Source organism: Rhipicephalus sanguineus, chromosome 1 (assembly GCF_013339695.2).
Source record: "Rhipicephalus sanguineus isolate Rsan-2018 chromosome 1, BIME_Rsan_1.4, whole genome shotgun sequence".
In the NCBI taxonomy this organism is placed as follows: Eukaryota; Metazoa; Arthropoda; class Arachnida; order Ixodida; family Ixodidae; genus Rhipicephalus; species Rhipicephalus sanguineus.
The window spans coordinates 193,697,627-193,721,383 of NC_051176.1; the positions used below are offsets into that span (position 1 = coordinate 193,697,627).

Consider the following 23,757-nt stretch of genomic DNA (forward strand, 5'->3'; position numbering starts at 1 on the left):
TAACTTCCCGCTAAACGGTAGTACACATTAACCACCAAGAACGAATTGGCATCTGCTGACGTGCGCCGCTGCTACCACCAAAGAAATAAGAGCAGTGCCAAAGCTAATGTTGCAGAAAGTACCGAATCATTGACACAGTACAATGAGAAATTAGAAATAAAGAACTTATTTTTTAACTTTTGGAGAGAAGTTTTTGTTGCAATATTTTTTTATGTCTCAAACAGGGCAGTAGGCTAACTCATCAAAGTCGGAAGTTCAAGTGCATATCTACGTAAACAACCCAATTTTATACATCATTGTAAGATGCTCAGACACGAAGCAAAGTTATTACTACATAAAGATTGGGCAACTAAAAAATTAATCACCCACAAAAAAGCTCTGGCTTAGTTTCCACACCATACCAATCGTCTTTCCAGCAGTTTGCCACTGCCAACCAGTGGTAAAAATGTGACAGCACGTGCGTGTTCAACTGGTCTGGGGCCTGCCACACACATCGGGGGTAACAGTGGAACAGTGCTTGCAGCTGGCACCTGAAGCTAGCTCACATTTTCGGAATTAAGAGTGCTCACAGCTAACATTGTGGCCAGAAGCTGCTGAATTTAATGCTCTGCCAAACAATAATAATAAAGTGTGAAATGCGGGACATTGTTTAAGATTTGGCTATCGCTTGCGGGACGCGGGACAACAGCCCTCAATGTGGGACAGTCTCACGAGTCGCAGCACGGGTTGTCACCCTAGTGGTGCCTGCTACCGCGTGGAGCCGATTGTCCCAGGCTAGTTGTATTTGCAGCATGTTGCCCACCCAGCTTATGCACTTGCTGTACTGTACATGCGCATTTTCCGCACGTGGGAATGTTCTTCAAACATTATTCATGTCCACTTCCTTCTTGATCATGCACGGGTGCGGCGAGTATCTTATTAAGTGGAGAAGGTGAGCTCCCTGCAAAAGACGCAACGGACACTCTGTGTTCCTGCGGCGCACTAGTGGTTTTGTACAAGGATGCAACAATCAATGGTGTGGAGTGTTTGAGTTGTTGCCTTTTTAAGGCGTGCAGTACACATAGAACAGCGCTGCGCACATTTGCCCTGGTAGTCAGTTGGCGCTTGTGCTGAGCCTGATCGTGCACGAATGTGGCGAGTACTTTGTTGAGCCTACTCTGCAACAGCGAGTTGCTTTAGTTTCCACGAAGCGATGTGCAGCTGAAAGCGGTCCCACATAAGGATGCGTGCAGTGAACGGCAGCATGGTGTCAGCAACGCTTATGTTGTCACCAATTAAATGCGTGCAGTACGCTTATGAAAGCGCTACGCCACACGTGCTGCCGAACAGATAGCAGAAGATACTTATCATGATAGGGTTATCGGCGTTAAGTCATACTGACATGTTCGCTGGTGGCCACCGTCTCACCTTCATACTTTTACAACGCTGATCCTTGAAGGCATTGCCACAATCGCGCTGAAGTCGAAATCATTGGTTGACCGGTTCTTGCAGCTACAGAAAAGGTGGAAGACCTTTTGCAGCACATCTGGCTTCGGCCGCACAGAAAGTCGAGGGGAGCAGCTAATGTTTATGTGACAAAAAGTGATCACAGTATGCACTAACCAGTAGGCATAAGACAAGTCAGTACGGCTTAAGCGGTCAGCGAATACATTAGGCTCTGTGAGACTCGTGTTGGGGATTCGTTGCAACTACGTATTAATGAGGTTATATTCTATATTGATCTTTCTTTTTTGGGTGCTTATTGTGTGACAGTTCACTGGTGTATTAGATCAATTTTAGGTTTTTTTGAAAAGGCTAGAGATGGTGCTCATAAAATTTGGAATGGGATTGCCTTTATTTTCTAGAGGACTCATTTTTCAAATATCTAATTCAGCCATTCCATTCTACTGACGATGTTGCAATAATAATAATATAATAATGATGATGATAGAGTTTGTGTGCATTTTGTTTCTTTAATGTTGCATGCCGAGTACTTTCCAGTCATTAACACTTTCGTGACCGTGCCTATTCTAATCGTTAGTATGGTAACGACTTCAAAGTTCAAATCTCGGCATTCCCTGAGCGCTTCTGCAAAGATAACGCCATCCAAAGGGTAAAAGAGAGTGTTTTTGATCAGTTTCGCTGGTGAGTTTCTTTTCTCCGCCTTGGGGAGATTTTTAAAGCTCGTACGTAGTCGGGGAGGTGAGCGCTAATGGTTTCGGTTATGGCGTCGACGTCGCTCGCGGGTGCTCCATGAAAACGGCGAATTTCGACGGATTCCGATGAATCCGAGTGTCAATCTCTGGATGGTGGTTGCAGCACAGACACGGAAGACGACTTCGGTTCGTCAAACTTCAGTACGGACGGCGATAGTGAGTCAAACCACCCCGGAACATCAGCAGGCATCCACCAGTAAGGTTTGCTCTCTCTTCGGGTCGTTTTATCGCTGCCGCCCGTTGATGTAAACGTATCCGGTGCGTGCTATAGGTCACAGCTCTTATCTGCAAGGTGTCAACTTTGTTTGGGCTGGAGCATTTAGTGCCGGCTGCAGAAAGAGTGGAGTTTTCTCTGCGAAGAAGGCGCGTAGTGGACCTTGACCTAGCACTCCGGAATGCTGCATGGTGACTTTTCCTGTTGTTTTTCACCGAAGTCATCAGAGAGACATGCAACCGCACAAATAGGTATGCGTGGATGCATATTTTCGAAAAGCCAACGCACAGTAAGCCAACCTTTGTTTCACCGCATCGAGAAGCTGCCTCGCACTGTGGTATGACAGGCATTAGTGGATATATTTTTGTACGTATGTGAATAATCTTTGTACTTACAGAGCTTATATTTGCACTTTTATTCTTTAAGGGCTTTTCGTTCAAAACGTATATTTCGATTTTTTAAAATGTTTATCCTGTGCATAGTACCATTGATGTTTTCATGGACTTTTTTTTCTTTTTTGATTCATTTTTTTTCATATTTTTTGATAGCATTAAAAATAAATCTGTTGTTTGAAATTAATACTGTTAGAAAGAACAATTTTTCCTCTATCATTTGATACCCTATACTTTACCATCAATCAATTTCTGTGGCCAGAAAAAAAAAATTTCTGCATTACACAAGAACAACCGATTTTTCCGCGGTCACGAAAGTGTTAATGTCCCACATGCTGTAGCATTCTTGAAAGGAAACCATCAAATGCAGAGAGCTAATATGAACGAGATAAGCCATAAAGGTTGTAACATTTTTACATTTTTTTTTAGAGTATAATTGGTTGCATGTTGTTCTCACATGCTAAAGGGCCCCAAACAACCTCTAAAAATGCAAAGAACTAGAACGTTATTTTCTCCTGGCATTTCCCATCTGTTTGGCGCACATCGTGGCATCAGCAGACTGATTCACATGACGTCATTAGGGTGCAAGCTCTCAATTCCTCCTTATATGAGAGGTATCGGTTGTGAATCCGCCATTTGCATGTTCGGAGTGCGCATGTGCTATATCCTAGTGGTGAGCGCCGGAAACGTTTTTTGCAGCATAGGAGGTTCGTGGAGCAGACTATGCACGGTTGGGAATGTGCGGGTGGCCTGCAGCAAGGGTGGCACACTAGGCTGACGTGACACCGTTGCCGAGAAGTCGTCGATATGCATGACACTGACGCCAACATTAGGTCGACTTATCAGCAGGCCATGTTACATCTAGGAAACACTGACAACAGCAACTTGCTGTTATGTTCATGCTTTTGTGCCGACAAAACCGGCCTGACCGACTGGCGTGATTGGTCCCTGAGCGAAAACTTCCCACTGAAAATGCAATTGCTGCAACAGTTGCGCTTGCAAACTTACTTAATCGTGCTCACGCATACTCTAAATGTGTTTCCGAAGTTGAAATGCACTATTTTCCAGGCCTAGCACAGGCCTAGCACAGCTGATGATCGGTTGAGTTTGTACACTATTGGCGAAGTAATTGTCACAAAGTAGAACGTAGTAAGGCTGTCCTTATAATTAAGGCATGGCCATGCAAACTACAAGAGAATAGCTATTAGCTAACACGGTGGCACACAAGAAATGAGAAGTGGCAATTTGACCCCGATGCCGCATTGCCAACATGATCGCCAAGTCACTGTATGTTCTTGTTCTAAGGCAGCCGGTAGCACTCGCCGGAGATTCCATAGACGAAATGTGACTATGTAGTGGTTATACGTGCACTGTTATGCAGACAAAAGATGCACAGCTTGCCTTCTAAACAAAAAAACAGGCAATAACTCACGGCCCATTCGAGGAGCTCAGCAAAAAAAAAACACCACCGGCAGATAATGTGCGAGACCACAATCAGTGCTTTCGCAAAAAAAACCATGCATTCTCCACATAAGCGTCTGTGCACACAGAGAACACATACACCAAGTGTACACTGCAACAATGCATTATCAAGCATGTAAACTGTATATGATAAAGAGCACGAAATGAAAGATCAAGCTGTCAAAATCAGCATACAGGGTCTGTCCAAAAAGTAATGAGACTGGGTCTGGTAAACAGAGCTTATTCATCAGATCGATATATATTATTTAAATTCTTCAAAATAGTGACCCTGGGTGCCGATACACTTGAGTACAATGCGATTTCCATGCTGCAGAGGCTCCCTCAAAGTCAGCTGCCGTGACCTCTCTCAGAGACTGTGTGACAGCCTGATGGATGGCAGGAACACCATCGAAACGGTGACCTCTTCTGTTAGCTTTTGGAACGGGAAGAAGTCTGCCGGGCTCACATCAGGGCTGATGCAGTGCTTATACAATCCTGATGTGAGCCCGGCAGACTTCATGTTCCCAAATCTCAAGAGTGCGGTGCGAAAGTTGATGAGGTCCCAGTCATGGTTCCTCTGTAGCAGCTTCAACTTGCAACTTGCAACTGAAGACTGCATTGTAAAAAAACATAAATGACACAATAGTTCTCATAGTTAAGCATTCAAACTACTTAATTTCTTCTTCCTCCCATTAAAAAAAATATTCATCAAGCTGAACAGTTCATAACCCTGCAACTATAAAGTAGTAACTTCAGCTGATAAAGTGCTTGAAGCAGTAAAAAATGAAGACAGCTATCACATTTACTTACTTAATGAACGCATTTTTTTTAAGAAAAACTGAAGCGAAGTTTGGGGGGGTGCATTATGCAGGGTAAATTTTAGGAAAGCTTTTTCGGTATGAGCAAACAATGCCGTAATGCAAAAAAAGTCAGTTTCGCTGCAACAGAGAAGCAATGAATGCGATAGCAACAAATTGGAATGTTATACGAAGTAAGGCTAGCAGCTCCCTCCTTTAGGAAATTCGGCCGCTGCCGTGAGCAAAGTGATCTTCGTGCTGTCTATGGCTTCAATGCAAACATTGCAATGAGAGCAGAACACATACGAAGCTATGAGCCATCTGCTGATCGCTCTTGAAGATACGGGATACGGCGCACACAACTGGCGGGCAACCACGCCCGATCGGTCAAAGGGTGCGTTTACTGCCGGAGCCGTGCAGCCCCCACCTGCGGCTCCTATCTCCATGTGCCTTTCGCACGACAAAAGATGGCTGTTTCCTCTCTGCTTGAGCAGCGATCGTTGGCAGCCCTCGCACACTTTCGCTCTCACACATAAAACATGACACGCGGGCCGACGTTATTGATTTGGATTTTATACATAACATTACGGCGAAGCCAATGACCACGCTGACGGCAAAAATGCATCTCGAGTGGCCATACAATTGCTAACACAATACAAAAAAAAAGAAGAGTGCTAGGAGGACAAGAAGCCCCATAGCTGCTGCTCCTTTTGCCATGACGTCAGCCGGATCGAGTGAAGTGCTGAAAGCTATAGCGCAGCTGTTCACGGGACTGCAGGGGATAAAAGTTGGGGGTACGCATATGGCGCGGGAGTAAAGAAAATTCAAATCTTGATGACTAAATTTGGGGGTGCATTCAAAGTGGGTTCATTACGCATCTGAAATATGGTATTTACAGTTTGCTTGAAATCCTTACCTCAACTTCAAAAATTTGAGAAATATCTTATTCACAAAATGCTTGCATAACTTATAGTTACTTAGAATGTGAAGCCAAGCAAAGTGTAGGGGGCGTTTTAATTTAGGTGTAGTACTTATGAGATGAAAATAAGTTTAAGTGGCTGAACAAAACAACTTGCCACCGGTGGCGACCAAGTGCACAATTTATGCATTATATGTTCCAGTTGTGCTTCAGCAGTCGCTGTAACCTCGCCCACATTCCTGGTTATATTTACGCATCTGTAACCAAGCGGTCACACGTATGTCAGTGCCTGGTATGTTCACTTGAGCATGCGGGAAGAACACATGAACAAAAGGTGCAGCACACACAGCCTTCATTGAATGTGAATTAGCAAACAAACACTATTACGCAAAATAAAAAAAGAGATTAGAGCACACTTATGTAACCGATAATGCATTCTCTGTGACTAAGCTCAGTCCTTCACACCGCGTCGATAAACGTCTGGGTGTAGCAGGTTTGCAGGTTGTAGCTGTGGCACTTATAGTACTAATGATTTACACATCATCGCCACATGGTCTGTGGTCCATTGTTGTCACCCGGTCGTGGTTGATCGTCACTGGTGTCCAGCGTCACCGGTGCCCTGGCTGTTGTGGCAAGGCACATTTGCTTGGGTGCTGTCCCACTCCGACAGTGCAATACTTGTATGCTGGCTAGTGCTGCTGGCGCGCACCAACCCAACTCAGATCCGTGGATAAAATGGAAACTGGCGACAGCCAGCCTTTACACATCCACAATGAGCAGCGTGGACACTGACATGTCCCGGCGGGTAGACTTGAGCCAGCGGTAGTTCTGGAACTGGTTTCATCGGCGGTTCGGTTTCGGTTTTGCCAGTAAAGTTGGTTAAGCTTCATTGCTCCGCAAAAATTACCAGAGATCACTGTTCAGAAATCTGAAAGCTGCAATGGGCTCTTTTGGGAAGAACTTCAATTCTCCCACTTACACCCGATCACCCGTCTCCTCTATAAAAAAAGTTATTTTAATTTATATAATTAGTGCTGTAAATAATGTCTCTAGTCATCTTCTGATGTCTGCTGCCATAGAAAAAGTAATTATGAAGGCAGCGAGCAAATGTCGCATTTCCCTTATTTTTGCAGATTTTCAGACACATTTCTTGAGACGCCTTGTAGAGCTTGTGTTTCAAGATGACCTCACAAAAATATTTCTTAACTAGATACTAATCGTTTATATGCCATTGCTTAAAAGAAACTTCCTTTTTGAAGAGAATTTGAACAAATGACATTACGGTGCAGAGTACTGTAGTTTAATGTGTTTACACAGCCTTCCACCCCATTTCAAGTTAGAGGCAGGTGAAAATTGTACCTAGAGCAGCACGATGATGACCCCGCATGCAGTTTGAAATTCAGTACCTGCTACCAGTTCTCTTGTGAAATGAACTACTTACTACAATGTTCCTGTGATCCATTATCGGTTATAACAATTAAATCTGGCTTCTGGGTGTCACCACGGAAAGGAAAAAGAATGCCTGATATAGTGAAAAAAAAAAAAAAAGGAAGAAAAGCAGACAATGCGAGCCACCACACATTGAGTACGACGCATGCTACACTTTCTTCAGTTGAGCCAGTTTTCCAGCCTTCTTTGCACCACCAACCTCATGCCACTGTCTCCCGTCTTCCTTCCACCCCTCTAAACCAAGTGGATTGCGCATTCTATGTGTTGGGCGGAGCAATGTGGCGCCTGCGACTCGTATAAACAAAACCGAGCTGCGGGCGAATGTCGGGGGTCGGCACGTATATCAGCTGGCTTCGGTGGTGTTTTCCTGGAAGCGCGCCTTCGGAAACGCGTGGTGGTGTTGGCCGGAACATCTCCGTCAGCGCCTTGTACAACTGTGCGGTGGGCGCAAGCCATTGCGGGGGACTCGGGCAGCGACGGCAGCGAGCGTCTGCTCAACGGGCTCTGGGCTCACGACAAGTGCTCGTCACGGACTGCGACTCTGCCGAGCTAAATGACCCGACAACTATGGTGTTGAGATCTCGATGGCTGGAGGCACCCGAGCACCGTGCTCGAACCGTGGGAACGTGACCTTCGCTCGAGAGTACCGTGCATGAACTTGTGAAGACCCCGTGCAGCAGTGTTTTAAGAGACCTGAAGGGAGGGTCCGGGGAGAGATGGATTTCGGAACGCGCCGAGTGGGCATCAGAATAATCGAACTGCATTTTACCCAGTCTAGGTCTCCTCTCATCAGCAACATATGAGAGCCGGCTTTCTCGCTTCACACCGGAGAAAGGGTCAACACGAACTTCACTCTATGTTTCGCGTGAAAATTCCTGTAGTGCCTCGTGAGCCATAAGCTGTGGGTGCAAGTGTGCACTGGGAAGGATGCTGGTGATGCGTCCTTTCCAGTGGTCTTACTACACAGGAAGGGAAGTAAGTGTATTCTACCGCAGGTTCGAAGGCTGCAGGGGTGAGTGAGATAGCAGTGGATTTTTGAAAGGTCGCACCTCACTGCTTGCTGCATGCAATGGGAGTGTCAGGTGTTGGCTTCAAGAGTCAATGAAATGCAGTAGGTAAAGCTGTGAGTCCAGTGGTGCACATGAAGTGATGGCCATGTTTTGGGTTAAACAAGCTAATCCACAAATCTACAGTCAAAAAAAAAGGGGGGGGGGGCTACTGGCTGCATTGCCATTATAGTAACAGCAGCTCTGCCACGCCGCCTCCGTTCCTACTTTTTTTGTTTTTTCTGTGCAACAAAATGATTACAGTTATCGGCTTAGTAATGGAATTTTCATGGCACTTGAATATTGTTATATGTGGGTTCGATTCTACTAGCTTTTACTGCCGTTCACTGTAGATATACATAGCTTTTAATTTACTTAAGTTTACTCATTTAAAGTTTTTGTGTGGTTGTGCACTATGTAGTTTCTTCTTTCTCCTGATTTTTATTGTGTTTTTGTCTTTTTTTACAATCATTGTGGCAGGCATAGGACTTGCAAAGACATTCCGAATCACCATGCGCAAAGTGAGCGCAGCAGTGGACTCCCATGGTCGGTGCATAAGCATGCAGGAGAATGAAGAATTGGACAAAATAGCTGATCTGTTTCGGGTTTCTAGCTCATTCATGGATGACTTCGTCACAACACTCTACCCCCCTATTACTGCAACAGCTGTCCAAGAAAATGTAAGTAGTATATATAGAAGTGGAAGTGTCTGTTCCAAAGTGTCTCTACAAACTATTTATAGGCCTTGTGATGATTTCTTTCATGGCCAAGGGAACACACAGGTCAATCACTCACATGAGGCAGGTTTACTACGATTACATTATTGTGCTTGAACATTCTTTTTTTGCTTATGAAAAGGCCAAAGCATAACTTGTATGAGAAAATAGCATCTAAGGCTGTCACAGTGGCTGGAGGTCACTGCTACACTACAAATGTATACACTGTCATGCTTCTGCGTCTGTCCTCTGATGCACTAATGCCATTCACACCACAACTTGTACACGTAGAAGCAGCCTGCCTGCAGTAAATAGCACATACATTTTAAACCTTGATATAACAGTCGGCAAAATCGGCGAGTATTTATTTACTTCTATCAGGGGTTCACTATATTGAAATTCGGCTGTTTATGTTAAGTGTAGTCACCAACAGGTTCCTTTTTACATGGATGGTGCCGCAAAGTATGTCGGTATAATAGGACATAAAAATGGAGTTGGGCAGAAAGTTAAGTAAAAGATTGAAAGATAAAATAATAATCTAAGCCCTGCCTTCAGCACCAATCTACCACAGGCCTGTATAATAGGAGAGTAAAAAAAATAATTTACATAACACAAAGAAAAATAAGTTTTGTTAAACCTGAGAGCCAGCGACCACATTTATGCCCATTTATGGTTTCATGCCATGCCAATCATGCCCTCTTCACAGGGACATTGTGGCATCCATAACGTGGAAATGAAATGCAGGTGCAATGCACTGTGGTTATCACTGTAAGCAAAGCAGTAGCACCTATTCTGCCACCACAACTTGCCATCAGAACCTTGGGTATTGCCCAGAGTAGCACAGCACTGGATACTTTGTTTACCAAGCTGAGGTGCTCCACGCCGCCCAATAAATGTGCAACTTGAAAACCCATCCTATGCCACGAAAACAAAAGAGCTTTGTTTTAAAATTGCATGAAAACAAGGCCACAACTTGAATTATGTCACCTTTGTTCACGGTGGCCACATTTTCTATTTTATGACATCGGCCATGCATGCTATGACCGATTAATTGAGCTAAATCTGGTACGACCAGGGTGCCAGAACGAAATGTTTTTTGTTTCGTTTTTAGCTTCGTTCCACCGCAAGAAGTTCCATTCCATTTCTGTTCTGGAACGAAAAAAAAAAAATGTTCCCTAATGGTTCGTAACGGTTTTTATTTCTGTGGAAATTTTTGAAGTTAAAGTAACAATTAAAAAATTCATAGTTCCACTGCAAGGGCGAAGCAGTGAATTTGAGAGCAACAAATTATTATGTCATACGAAGTATAAGGCTGGCAGCTAACTCTTTTACATCCAGTCTCTCGTAACTCTACAAAACGCAGCTGTAAGAGAATATGGCCGCTCCAGGAAGGGAAGCCGATTTCACACAGTCTCTTCGCGTTGAGAGCGCAGCACGAAGAAGATACAAGCCGTCCGCTGATGCTTGCCGAGATAGCGCGCGTGCCAGCGATCGCGACCGCGCCCTTTTGTTCAAAGCTCACAGTTGCTGCTCATACAACATGCACGCTGTAATTGTTCTCCTTCTTCTCGCGTTCCGACGAAAGCGCTGGAAGCTAAGCAGGGAGGGATGGCACGGAGGAAGGAAGTTACATCACGCGTGCGTCATGACCTTGAGCACTTTTTCTTTTTTTTTTCTTTGAATGTGCGGCTAACCTTCAGTGAGACCACAAGCGAGCGCGCGGGCCCACGATGCTGAAATCAGCTAGTGGCCGTGAATTTGGGTTTGTGACGCGTTCATATGAGTATATGGCATCATTTGTAGAGAGAAGATTGAGGGAGCGATTTTTAGCCGACTTTGAGAATTGATTGTAAATTCGAGGCTGTGTGCTGTGCTATAATGTCTAACTCATGTGCTCTCAGGGGCCTTGACTACCGATCGGCAGCGTTTTTTGATCATGCTGAAAAAGTGTTGCAGGGCCCCTTTAAGAACATGGGACAGGGGTAAAACACACTCTTCCCACGTTCTTAAGAGGAGCACAAGTAACTGTACCACGAACTCCTACCAGCTAGCACAAACCAGTACCCTTCTAAGTTATGGTATTTAATTTTCTCAAAAGTGAATACGAATTTTCTTAGCAGGCTCAATGCTTTGTGTGAAGGGAGTGATCATGACCTCAGAAGTAGCTGTCATCGAGTGTACCTCTGATATGCAAGACTGCTGTTCTGATAAGAAAAATAAAAAAGAAAGACTTCAGCGCCGAGAATGCCCACTCTACGCTGACCTCTGTGACAAGTGCACGAAAGTCCATTTGCGTTAACATAAATTTACATCACTGGTTGTCACCCTTTTTGTTAGTCGCAAAATTTCAACACATCGTTACTTTGGAATCCCTGCTTGAGATATGCGCTAATGCTGTCCCCTAAGAGATGCATTATTGCTCACGTTGCATGACCTCGGTTGTTACGGAACGCCAAGCTTTCCCTTAACTGAAAAACGATAAAAAGTATTTCGGTTTCACTACAGAACGAAATAATAGATAGTGTTTCGGTCAAGTTTTCGTTTCGGTTTAAAATATTGTTTTTTGTTTTTTTTTTTTCGTTTGTGGTTTGTCGTTTCGTTCCGTTCTGACACACTGGGTACCACATCACAAATTTTGGTTATCCCTATGCATCAGTTCAACACAACTCTTTTAAGGCATTTTTATCACGTAATACCTGCATAAATTTATGGTATTGGTAGTAGTGCAGTGTGTAACTGCAACACGAGTCCAGAATAGCTTTTTTTATTTGCAGGATGATGGAGAGTGAGCTATGCAATAACCCAGAAGAAGCAGCGTCATTTTTCTTTCTTTCACTGACCAATATCGCTTGCAGGATACTTACTAGCCTCGTCAGGGACATTGGTTTCCTGCAAGGCACACACGCCGTGGAAGATGAAACTGTGCCATATAAAGTGCACCATACGATGTGCCAGGAGGGTGCCAGCATGTTCTTTCTCTCGTTCCCTCTTCGGAGGCAAGGAGGAGGGAGAGCATTTGGACCCAGCCTTGACTCCTAGCTACTGCCAGAAAGATGCTGCTCTGTTTAATAGATGCTCCCTGTCGTATGGCATGCGATTTGAAATAGGCATTTGCAAAAATCATATTTTACTCAACGATTTGACCACTGGCACCAGAAGAAATCCCGAATTATTGCCTCTATCTTCCTTTGCGGCAGCACAGTGAAACTTTGTTATGCAGTTAAACTTCAGTATAATAAAGTCGGCAAATTGGTAATTCACTTCATTATATTGAAATTTGGCCTTTCATGCAAATTTGTAATTACCGACGGATTCTTTCATACGTAGAGCGTGCTGCAAAAGCGCCTATACAATACTGCAGTGTGGAAAGGAAAACTAATTTCAGTAACATAAAAAAAAAAAGTTGAACCTGAGATCCAGCATTCCCAGCAGCCTTGCGTCACGTGTAAAGTCGAAATAAGCGCAAGCCGAAAGCACAGTGAAGCTGAGGCTGCTAGAGTGACCAAGTTAAGCTATAGCACAAATTATGTCACTCTGTGGCTTGCTTCAAAACCTTGGGTGTTGCCCGGAGTGGTACGATGCTGATGTTATCACGTTCACCGAACTTAACCACTTGCTCTCCAGTCAGTCTTATGAACACAGAACATTGTCGGATGCTGAAAAAGCAAAGGAACTTTGGTCTAAAACTGTATGAAAACCAGGTGACTACCTCAATTATGGTACCTTTGTTCTTGGTGGCCATGTTTTCTGTTTTGCAGCATCGTGTGTGCGCGTTATTTCCAAATAATCAAGCAAAGCCCTGTACAGTATCGTGAATTCAGGTCACTGCTATGCATTGTTTCAGCAAAAGGGGCCCTGCAACACTTTTTTAAGTAACCATGAAATGACCTTACTATCAGAGTTTATTGCCTCACGAATCGACTGCCGCAAAAATTTTTTTAATCCATCAAATACAAGCGGAGTTACAGGGATTTGTCTAGGCTTGTGCGAATATTTGAGCAGTTTGAATATTCGAATGAATATTACACTATTCAAATTCGCTTCAAAATGAATTTAAATTATTCTAAATTTCGAAGTATTCGAAATGAACGAATAGTAGACACATAAAAAGCCCCTGTAAAGGTGGTTTCACTGCAGTGGAGGGGTGCTATAGCGTGAATACACCTATGCGGGGGAAGTCCGCACTGCCGCGCAGCCCCACTTCAAGGTTGAATGAACAAATTACCTTCACATCGATTCATCATGTTTTAAGTTTAAAAGCTCGTTATATCGGCCTATATGCCCTAAGTACAGTGAATTTTAAAACGTAACGTATTTTACAGGTTATCACTTGCATTCTGCCGAAAGTCAAATTCTGCTACTATTCAAAGTTGCTTCCACTTTCCTTTGAACCAAAAAGAATGACATCTGCAGTGCCTTGTTTCAATTTTAAAAAATATTGTGCAGGTTAGTTGGGTCATGAAAGATATGCTAATTTCTTTTTTAATAATATGCGATATATACTACTCGAATTCGATTCGAAATTATTCGACCAAATCACTATTCGCTTCGAACCTAAAATTTACTATTCGCACATGCCTAGGTTTGTCATCTCTCCTTTCGACCCAGAGAGCGTGCTGAAAGCTACACAGGGTAGGAAGGGGGGGGGGTGAAAGGGAGCACTTTCTTTTCTTGTTTCCTTTGAACTTATGCACGGCTAACGTACTCTAAACATTACACCCGGCTCACTTGCCCACGCCGCGACGTGCCGCGGCGCAGGCATGTCCTACACACCAGGGTAACTATGCAGCTCATGATGTTCAAATCAGCCAATGTTCCGGTCTTTTGAGTATGTGATGCAGTTGATTTGGGTATATGGCGTCATTTGTCGAGAGACGAGCAAGCAATTTCTAGCTGACTTCGAAGTTCAATTGCAAATTCTCTGCCGCGTGCTGCACTATGATGTTTAGCTCACATGCTCACAGGAGCCTCGACTACCGATTGGCAGCATTTTCTGACCATGTTGAAAAAGTGTTGCAGGGCCCCTTCAAGTCAGTTTTTAAGGGACGCTAAAGTGAAACAATAAATTAGTTTAGAGTGATAAACCATACTCTGAAAACTAGAGTGTCATTAATTTCACCACCGCAAGTTTACTAATAGATGAGAAAATCAATGCCAAAAGTTCACTTTTAAACTTCCTGCTGAAATCTCCGGTGGTGACGTCACAGATTTCAAAGTGCTTTTCATATTTTGGCCACATTGGTTCAACAAAATTTTCTGAAACTTGCTATGTTAAGTCTCTGGCTCCCTCAGCAGACAATGTGCTTCATTTTTACTGATTAGCAACTACATATGCTCTAGTAGATGCCATCAAAATCTGACACCATGGCGACTGATGCGGGAACTTCAAGGTGGCGTTGCCATCCCCATTTTCTTTTTGCGCATTTTCTCGCTTACCAAGCGTCTTGTGGCAGCAAGCATGGCGTTTTTGTATCATGAAAGAGTAATTTTCTAATATGAGAAATATCATTCTTCCCATTAGTGTCCCTTAAGTCAGCAAAATCCCAGCTTGACATTGACTCACTTGCAAATGCTCTACATACCATAACTTTTGTTCAGTTGTGTTTAGACCATCCATTCTTGTTTTATTGCATAGAGTTCTCACTTGAGATTATTGTGATAAGCCGATTTACTTTGCAACTCTCTCAGTTTAGGAAAAATCTTGCTCCCAGAAAGTTACATAAAATGATATTTTGGAAACTACATATTGTACATCAACAAAAAAAATAATCCACGCAGAATCTCCTTTGGAAGTTTTCATGTGATGTGCAAGTCCAGAGGCTTATTGTAGGTGGCAGCCTTCCTTAGACCGTTGTTCTCAGACAGTGTTGGCATGGCGTCTTTCATCTTCTTACTAGCATTTGTCAGCATCTAGAACGGCCCATGGTAGGCACATCCCATGACCACTGAAATGCTTGTTTAGCATGAAATTTTCGCAAGATCGCAATTTTTCTGATGTGTACAGTGTACAATACTCCATGCCAGCTTTACATGTTGTCCTGCAGAGGGCTTTTATTCAGCTACCACAAAATTCAATGAAGCCTTCATAGAAAGTGTTCTTTTACATTTGTTTTGCACCGCCGGTACAATGCATTCATATGGTGCAGATATATGCACATTATGCAAGCATGGCTGCGTAGCCCAGTGGTTAAGGCTTTTGCCTTCAGAGCGTAGAGGCCTCGGTTCAAATCCAGCACTGCCAAGAAAATTGATGTTGTTTTATACATTATTTCTTTATAATGATAATTGCCTTGCGTGACAGAGGGACAGACAGACAGACAGTTTTCTCATCAAATCAGCATAGAAATGCTTATGCATTTAAATATAATGGTTTATTTGAAATCAACACACAAATACTATACATAGGTTATCAAGATTCATCAAGAATAAAAATAAATTTTAAAAAAGCAGTGTCCTCCCTTAAATTATTTAGGCATTTTCCTTTTTCTTTTTGTCACTAGTATCTGTAGAATGTAGGCAATTAAGAAAATACATTGATTCGAGTAAGAAACTTAGTTTTGATATATGTTTACCTTCTTTTATTTGATTTTTTTTTCTGGCCGATCTATGCCCGTTTGATGTCTATTCCTTTTTTTTTTTTTTCCAGGGTGCTACACTGAAGGCACATGTACTGAATATGCTGAACACAACAAAGTAAGTTTATTCTATTATTAGGACATTATAGACAGGCAGCTTAATGCAACTTTTTTTTTAGAATTGTTTCTTCTAAAGCTGTGCTTGGCACACACAGCAAAGGAAGATAGCAGTTACTAGTATTCTTGTGAGAAAAAAACAATGAAGCGCTGGATCTCACTTTTTAACTTTTAGGTTCATGCTGCAGTAGAAATGTTCCGAGTGGGGTAGCATGTATCTAGCATTATCAGTGGATATATGGGTCTCCTTTTTATGCTGAAAAACAGTTTCCATACTGATATTTCATTCTTGAATAAAGTATTTTGTGTACGGTTGCTGACCGATTTTTCGGACCCTTGGGGGCTGAGATAGCGTCCCGAAAATTGGGCAGTCTGAAAAAATGAATTCACGCAAAAAAAAAGTCACTTTATTTATCAAGGTCAATCTGTTTCTGCGGGGTGCTACATTGCCATACCAACAGGTCAGCTTGCATGTCAGCGAGGGTGGCGTTCTCGCTGTAAACAGCAAAAAGCACCATGAGGGCTCACATTAGTTGAGAACTAGTTGGCAGCACAGTCACTGGCACCTCATTGTCAGAGCCCGAGTCATCATCTCCCAGCACCTCACGAACTACCGTATATTGCCGATTATAAGTCGACCCCCCAACTTGCAATCTCTTCTAAGGGAAAAAATAAAAAAGTTGACTCCGAACACAGCCTCATGCTGCGACAGTGATTCCACTCCTGCGCCAACTGCGCCAAAGTGCGCCAGATTGTATTTACTGCGCCATCCTGATAATATCGACGAAATTTGCGCCAAACTGCGCCAAAGTCTCAGGTTTGGGGGCGTCTATCACCGGCAGTCGCACCGCCGGTGCGTCAGAGCATGTGCAGCTCGATCTTGGGGCTGCCAATAAAGTCGCAATCATGGACCAAGAATTATTCCGCTGAATAAATAGCGCTCGCGCGTGCGTTCCGAGTAAGCCACGATGCCATGCACGGTGCCGACGCAGCTTCTGTTCTGCAAGTCGGCTCGACAGCAAAACGCGCTCTCTGCAGAGGCTCGTGACGTCTAGGCCTATCAGTAGCGAGAAAGTGCGACGGCGATTCATCGGCGGACGTCGTCTGTTCCAGAAACGCTGCTGATAGCTCGTTTCAAGCGTCGCATGGCACGTAAGGAAAGCAGTGTTCAGTAATAACTACATGAGTGCCGCTGAAATGTCTGTCACTTGTTTCCGGACATCGCGGAATGAAATCTGGGATCGCTCGCAGTAGATATATGGGACAATATCGAATTTACCTTGCTGCGCGTTTATGGAAGAGCACGCGAACGGTGGAAACGCGTTGACACTTTTCCTCAGATATACTTTATCCATGGATCTTTATCCAGAACAGCTTTTTCGTAATTCCTTCCGCCAGCACGCGTCCGAGTTTGTAATCACTCTGCGGTAAATGCCCCCTAAAAGCCCCTGCCCTTTCGAGCTCACGTGCTAGGGTTCCAATTCGAATTTTTTGCTTGCTTTTTTAAAAATGTGACGTCATTAGTAAAATCATATCTCCTGGTCGGAGCAGCCGCAAATGTGCAGCTGTCAGTAGTGGGCCCATCGCTGACGGCCCACAGTGAAGTGGCTACGCCATGTTACACGTCCGCCCCTCGCTTTCGGGGGTCAATAGCTAACGGTTAAAAAAAAACTCTGTTTCGCTTCAGAGCGAAGCAATGAATGCGATACCAAAAAATTGTATTGTGAAACGAAGTAAGGCTAGCAGCTAACTCTTTTGGATCCGATCTCGCGAACTCTGGTTTAACCGAATATGGCCCCTCCAGGAACCGAAGCGTTTTCTTGCTCTGAGTTCTCTAAACGAGAAGTAAGCGTTGAGAGCACAGCAAGTTTACTAGCCGTCCCCTGATGCCTCGAGATAGCGCGCGCGCAAGCGACTGCGCCCTTCGAACCATGCCCCCCCCCTTCCGCTCCCCTGGCGTCTCTTCACGCTCCTTACGAAAGACGGGCGGGGCGTTTCCTCTCTGATGAGCAATCGACGGCAGGCCCGCACGCGGGAAGATGTTATCTCATGCGCTGTCCGTGCGGCGGAGACAGACGGCCGGCTAGTTTAATCTCCGCTTCAGCCGCGTTCGTCGCCAGCGCTCGCGAGCTTTTACCCGCGGCTAGAATACGCGTGGTGATGTTATTAATTTGGACTTTATACGGAAAATTACGGCAACGGCAACGGCAAAAATCCGCCGAGAGTGTCCATATAATTGCTATCGCAAGGGTCAATGTATGGGGCAGATTTTGCGCCCCCCCCCCCCCCCCTTAGGTGATTGGGGGGGGCCGCCCCCCCCCCCGCCCCCCCCTGCCCCCACTGTGCGCACGCCTATGCTCCTGAGTTGATTTTTTCCATGAGATTTGCAATGAATCGAAATATTTCTAGCCTTCATAAGAGCCCCATAATAATACTCAGGTGCTTGAATGTTAATGCAATATGCTTCTGTATTGCACTCCAGGATGTAAAATCGCTGCTCCAAAGTGCTCCCAGATGCAAAATTATCTGCTCCAAAGTGCTCCAAGATGAAAATATTGCTGCTCCAAAGTGCTCCAAAACGGAAATTTTGCTGCTCCAAAAATTGCTCCAAATCAGAAGTCCTCGGTAGCATCACTGCTGCGACAATAGCCCACCAATAAGTTTTTCAGAAGAGGGAGTGATGCAAAAAAACATTTGCCCGTGAAACATTGCTTACGACTCGTCATCGCTTGAGAGAAGGACGCAGTCACGGTCATTACCATTGTGTGAGCCACTGCTGCTGCTCGTTGTCGGAACGGGTGCCAGTGGTCGTCAACCCAATCTCGAACCGCCTCCTCAACGGCAGGTATCGTCCAGACTTCGGTCCGCGAAAGGAACGGCGTGTAGCAGCGCACGCGAAGATCTTGGTCCTTTGTTTTCTCCATTCCCTCACTCACTTTTCCGGCACATCAAACTTGCGCCCTGCTTCAACGTTACTTGCCGACTCTGCGTAGAGGATCGCTTGCCTCTTGAAAGCAGCGCTGTACTGTTGCCAGCGTAGCGGTGGCATCTTGGCGTCCGTTTGGGAGCGTTGCAAATCGTGCACACCACTGCTCGCAAGCGAAGCGAAATGCAGAAATGGCGAACAGGCGTGAGTGCAAAAAGACACGAAGACGCCTTGTGGGCGCATGTGACTGGTCATGTGGTTTAGTTCCCCGCGAAGTGTTGCCAGCCCACATGGACGCCGATGGTTTGTCAACGAATCGTTTCTATTGTATGAAAACAAAACTGCAGGGTGCATCGTAAGGTAAATTCCTCTTTATTCATAGAGCATTGTTCGCCCTCTATCAAAGGTTTGAAATGCTGCTTCGAGACCATGTTTCCCAAGCAGTTTGCATTAATGCCGCGTGGCGGTGATTTTTAAACGCGCTCCGTAGTTTCGCCTCACGTGGTTTCGCTATAGTTTCACGATCGTCGTGGCAGATCGCAAAAATGTCCGGCTCCGAAAGCGGTGCGCGCGTGTTGGGAGATAGCTGTTGCCGCGACTCCGCTGCCTCTGCGGCTGATGTTATCGATGCGTCGAATAGCAGGAAATCCGAGGACGACGACCTGTCCTCGGACCCCACAGATAAGTCGACTTTACGATTCCGCATATAGGGCGACTCCGATTATAGGTCGACCCCTGAACTTTGGAAGGTCATTTTATGAAAAAAAACGTCGACTTATAATCGGCAATATACAATATTTCGTCGTTGGTACGTTCAGCACAGAGCTCGATCTCGCTGTCAGCATTAGCGAACTGCTAACGGTTGTTGAAGTGGCGATGAAAAGAGCACGACCGACCACATGCGACACCGTAGGCGACTGATTAGATTAACTGACGATACGCATGCAACATGTGTTCGAGGCTGCAGAAAAACAAAATGCGAGTGATGTTTCTGTTTTTGGTGGTTTTTGATAGGTTTTGACTCGCAATCGAAAGAAAAAGTCCGGAAAATTGAACGAGTAGGGCTTCAAACATCCAAAATTTTGGTTGGGGTTATACATTGACTCTATGGAGCGCGTGACAGCGCCATGGCAGAGTTCGGATGTTCAGGCAGGTCCAAAAATTAGGGCGTCCGAAAAATCGGTCGGTGACTGCAATTAGCAATTAAGTAGCCTTGGCCAGACGTTGCAGGATATTGCATCATGTGGAAATGGAATGGGAGCAGCACCACCTAACTTTAGCATCATTTTGGTTTTCACCGAGCTGTAGTCTTTGTTAACGCCAACTACAACAGGCTTTCATTATTTAGGGCATCTTGACCTACTTTGGTTTACAGTGGGGGACATTCATTCCATTTAACAATTGCCATTTTCGCCATAGATGCTGATTTCATTCTTTCTAACCTGCTATTATTAACAGCATGAAGGGCATTTCTGGCGGAATGTCCGACCCCTCTAATGTGCTCCTGTGTGCTTGTAGGTGTGTATATACACATACAGACTAAAAATACTAGGAAGTGGAGGGGTGGGGTGGTAAACCTTCCAAATTTCCCCAGGCTACACCTATAATCAACATCTACTGTGATGTGGAGGAAATCTGCAGTGCCTTGCAAAGTAAAACCCAGCGTCAGTGTGATTTTCAGCTTAGCAATTGTATTAATGGCTTTTTCAAGGCTCAAAGCCTCGGAGGTCATTGGCGTGGCATGATTTAAGGGGTCACCAAAAGTTACTGCAATTTATTATTGCACACTTGTTCTTCGTGATGACTGGGCACAGTTCTCACCTTTTGATTTAGGCAATCAAATATTTTACGAGAAACTGCATTTGCATTTATACAAACTACCATTGTAGTGCATTCTGAGCAAACAAATTTGACTTCTTACACAAGATGTAACACCACACTGCTGCTTTGTGAATATGACATTTGTAAAACTCCTTTAGCAGGTAACAAATGCATGTACCAAATAAAGCAAGGGCTGACTTCTGGCCTGGTTGGTACAACATATCCTCATGCCTGTGTGTGTCCCCCTTCGTCTTGTCCAGTGCTGGGCAGTATCGAAGATACGTGTATCTTAGATACCATCTTAGATACTCTCCGGGTATCTTGCACCTGTATCCCAATACATCTCGCAAGACGAGTATCTGTATTTCCAATTCATTCAATAACGCATCGCGTATCTTAAGATACAAGATACGACACCACCGTGTGAAGCTAAGAACGTTGGCTGAACTCCGCTTCTCAGTCTGATACTGCTGCCACTAAGCCACCTGAATAAAACTAATACCCTTGTCACACGGGCAGTCTAACCGCAGTTAAGTACGACGGCCGTTACGTCTAACGGCTGTTGTACCTTGTCACACGACAACCCTAACCGCAGTTAATCCGCTAACGACCGTTTTCGTAAACGGAGGTAGGCAACCCCTGTTAGCGCCGTAAACTGACAACATGGCGGCCCCCATGTCGGACGCGAGCGGCTTGGCTCCCAGCGAAATACCGAGCCAAAAGCGTGTCAACTGGACCGTTGCGACGACAGAGGCGTTGAAACGCATTTGGGAAGATAAACTACCGTCTTTGAGGTGGAAGTTTGTCCGTGCTGCAAAAATCTCGTGTGCATTTCACGAGATTCATACACGGCTGCGTTCGTTCATTAAACAGTGCTTCACACTATTTGATAGACGCGCATCAAAACACGCTGCCGAAGCGTCGATAATCGAGCGTGAAGCCCTATACAAGGCGGTGTTACAGCGGTGTTGCACGAACGCAGCCATGTATCAACTAAAGAACGCTTGGAAGCGCTGAAAACGTGTGACAGCGCCTCTGTCTGGTTTACGGTAACTGTGGTTAAATCCGCTAACTGCAGTTGGGTATAACAGCGGTTAAGCTTACCCGTGTGACAAGGGTATAAGAGATACGACATTCTCTTAGTTTTCCACCAGAGTCCTCCACAGAGGCCAGGCGATGAGGTCTGCATGCCCTATTGGTGGAAAAGAGTCACGTGGTGGCGCTCGCGCCATCTCGACAAAAACAAGCGTGCGAACGTCTCTGCTTCTACCTTTTGTTTTCTCGATAATTTCTTTCTTTTTAGTGGTGTCGGTGCCATGACACTTGCTCATAGCCATTGTACTGTGCTGCATACTCCAATGCATGTGGCATCTTTCGCGCAAATTCTGATGCCACTAAAGTGTTGCTAAGGAAGTTTCTCTTGCGTGGTGCTTCATTAGGAATTCTGAAGGATGCAAGAGTGGGGTTGCTTTGCGTCTCAAGTCTTTTACACATCAGCGATTTAGAAGATCTCGTGGATTTAAGTTTGTATTACATACAATGAGATTGACATATGCGGACAAGATTCTAACAACTATTACCACCGGTGCCGATGCTAGATGCGGTAGAACAAGCATTTACGTAACTGAAGATATCTTCGTGTACTGTATCATTGTTCTTCCTGCTAATTTATTCAAGATCTTTTAATTATAATTTGAATACAGTCGAACACGGATATATCGAACCCACATATATCGAATTTTCGGCTATATCAAACACGTAAATTATCCCCTTGAAAATCCTTTGTGAACGTATAGAAATTCGCACGTCTATATCGAACGGTATTTTTACCCGCCATCAGATATATCGAATGCTGCACGAGCCGGAAGGCGCGCTTCGGCACTCGCTGAGCCCCGCGACCTTCACGGCACCGCGCCTCAGCCGACACCCGAAACGCTCGAAAAACATGAGGGCGAGAGGCTCGGACTGTACTCCTGCTGGGCGCGTTTTCCAACTTGTGGAATGGCTTTTTCTTTTCTTTTTTTTCTCTCTCTTTCTCCTACACTCTCCGCGTTACCGTCGGCTTGGAGAGCAGGAATGAAGGAGCCGGCGGCCTCCTCCTTTCGCCTTTTCTTTCTTTTTTGTTGCTGTTTTGCGAGTTTTGATCAGCCAACCACAGCCCGCCCCTTTCGTATTTGCTCAGCCAACCACAGCTCGCGCCTTTCGTACATCGCTGCTGCCCTCACAGGTAGCCCGGGCGCTCGGGTAGCCATCGCCGCCATTGCGACTGATCGCGAGCGCTTTGTTGGCAGAGTTCACTTCTGTGAGTTGTCGCATACCACCGCATTCCTCTTTGCGTGCATGCTGCCCTGCGAGTTCAAAAACATCGAGGTGAAGTTTCTGCTGGCCAACACGACAGCGAAGCTGCAACTGCTCGACCAGGGCATCATCAAGTCCTTCAAGGTGGGCTGAAGGTTGACCTGCTTGGTGCCATTCAAATGGTGACGGGCGCCTGGCGAGACGTGAAGACTGACACAGTGGCCAACTGCTTCCGGAAGGCAGGCTTCGTGACAGCGGAACTTGTGGAAACCAGTGAAGACGGCGACGACAAGAGCATAGACAACGCATTTCACGAGTTGTCGTCCCTCTTCCCGGCTGCCGTTCCACCCGAAGTGTCTGCGGACAATTTCGAAGAAGCGGACTGCCATGTTCAGGTTGTTGCGAGCCTCGCTGACGAGGTCATTGTAGCTGCGGTCGCAGGGACCCAGGATGCCCAGGCCGACAGCTCAAGTGGCGACGAAGATAGTCTGGACGAGGCGGCGGCTACACGCGCGTACTCCGTCGCTGAAGTGGCGGCAGCGTTCGGATCGGTTCGCCGTTTTTGCGGCAACATGGAGTGAACCGGGCTGTCGCACCTGGACAGCCTCGATAAGATCGAGGCCAACCTCTTCAACTTCATTTCGAAGACGAAGAAGCAGGCCAAGATAAGCGATTTTTTTTCGCGCAAATAAAACATTATGTTGCATCGTATGTGTGGAATTAGTTGTCATTCTTGAATGTGCCAATTGTAGGTGATCGTCCGCCACCGGTAAGGTCTCGGGGCCTGTATTTTTTTACATCGAATTTCTCATATATCGAACTAATTCACGA

General features: G+C 45.2%; 1 protein-coding gene across 1 annotated transcript in view; it reads left to right on the forward strand.

Moving 5' to 3' along the window:
* Nucleotides 1-23,757, forward strand: part of LOC119404746 (cyclin-D1-binding protein 1 homolog) — a 70,345-nt gene that overhangs the window by 36,614 nt on the left and 9,974 nt on the right. The window contains exons 8-9 of the mRNA XM_037671415.2: nucleotides 8,954-9,153; nucleotides 15,836-15,882. Of these exons, the coding sequence (XP_037527343.1) occupies nucleotides 8,954-9,153; nucleotides 15,836-15,882 (247 nt within the window). The remainder of the gene's footprint in view (nucleotides 1-8,953; nucleotides 9,154-15,835; nucleotides 15,883-23,757) is intronic.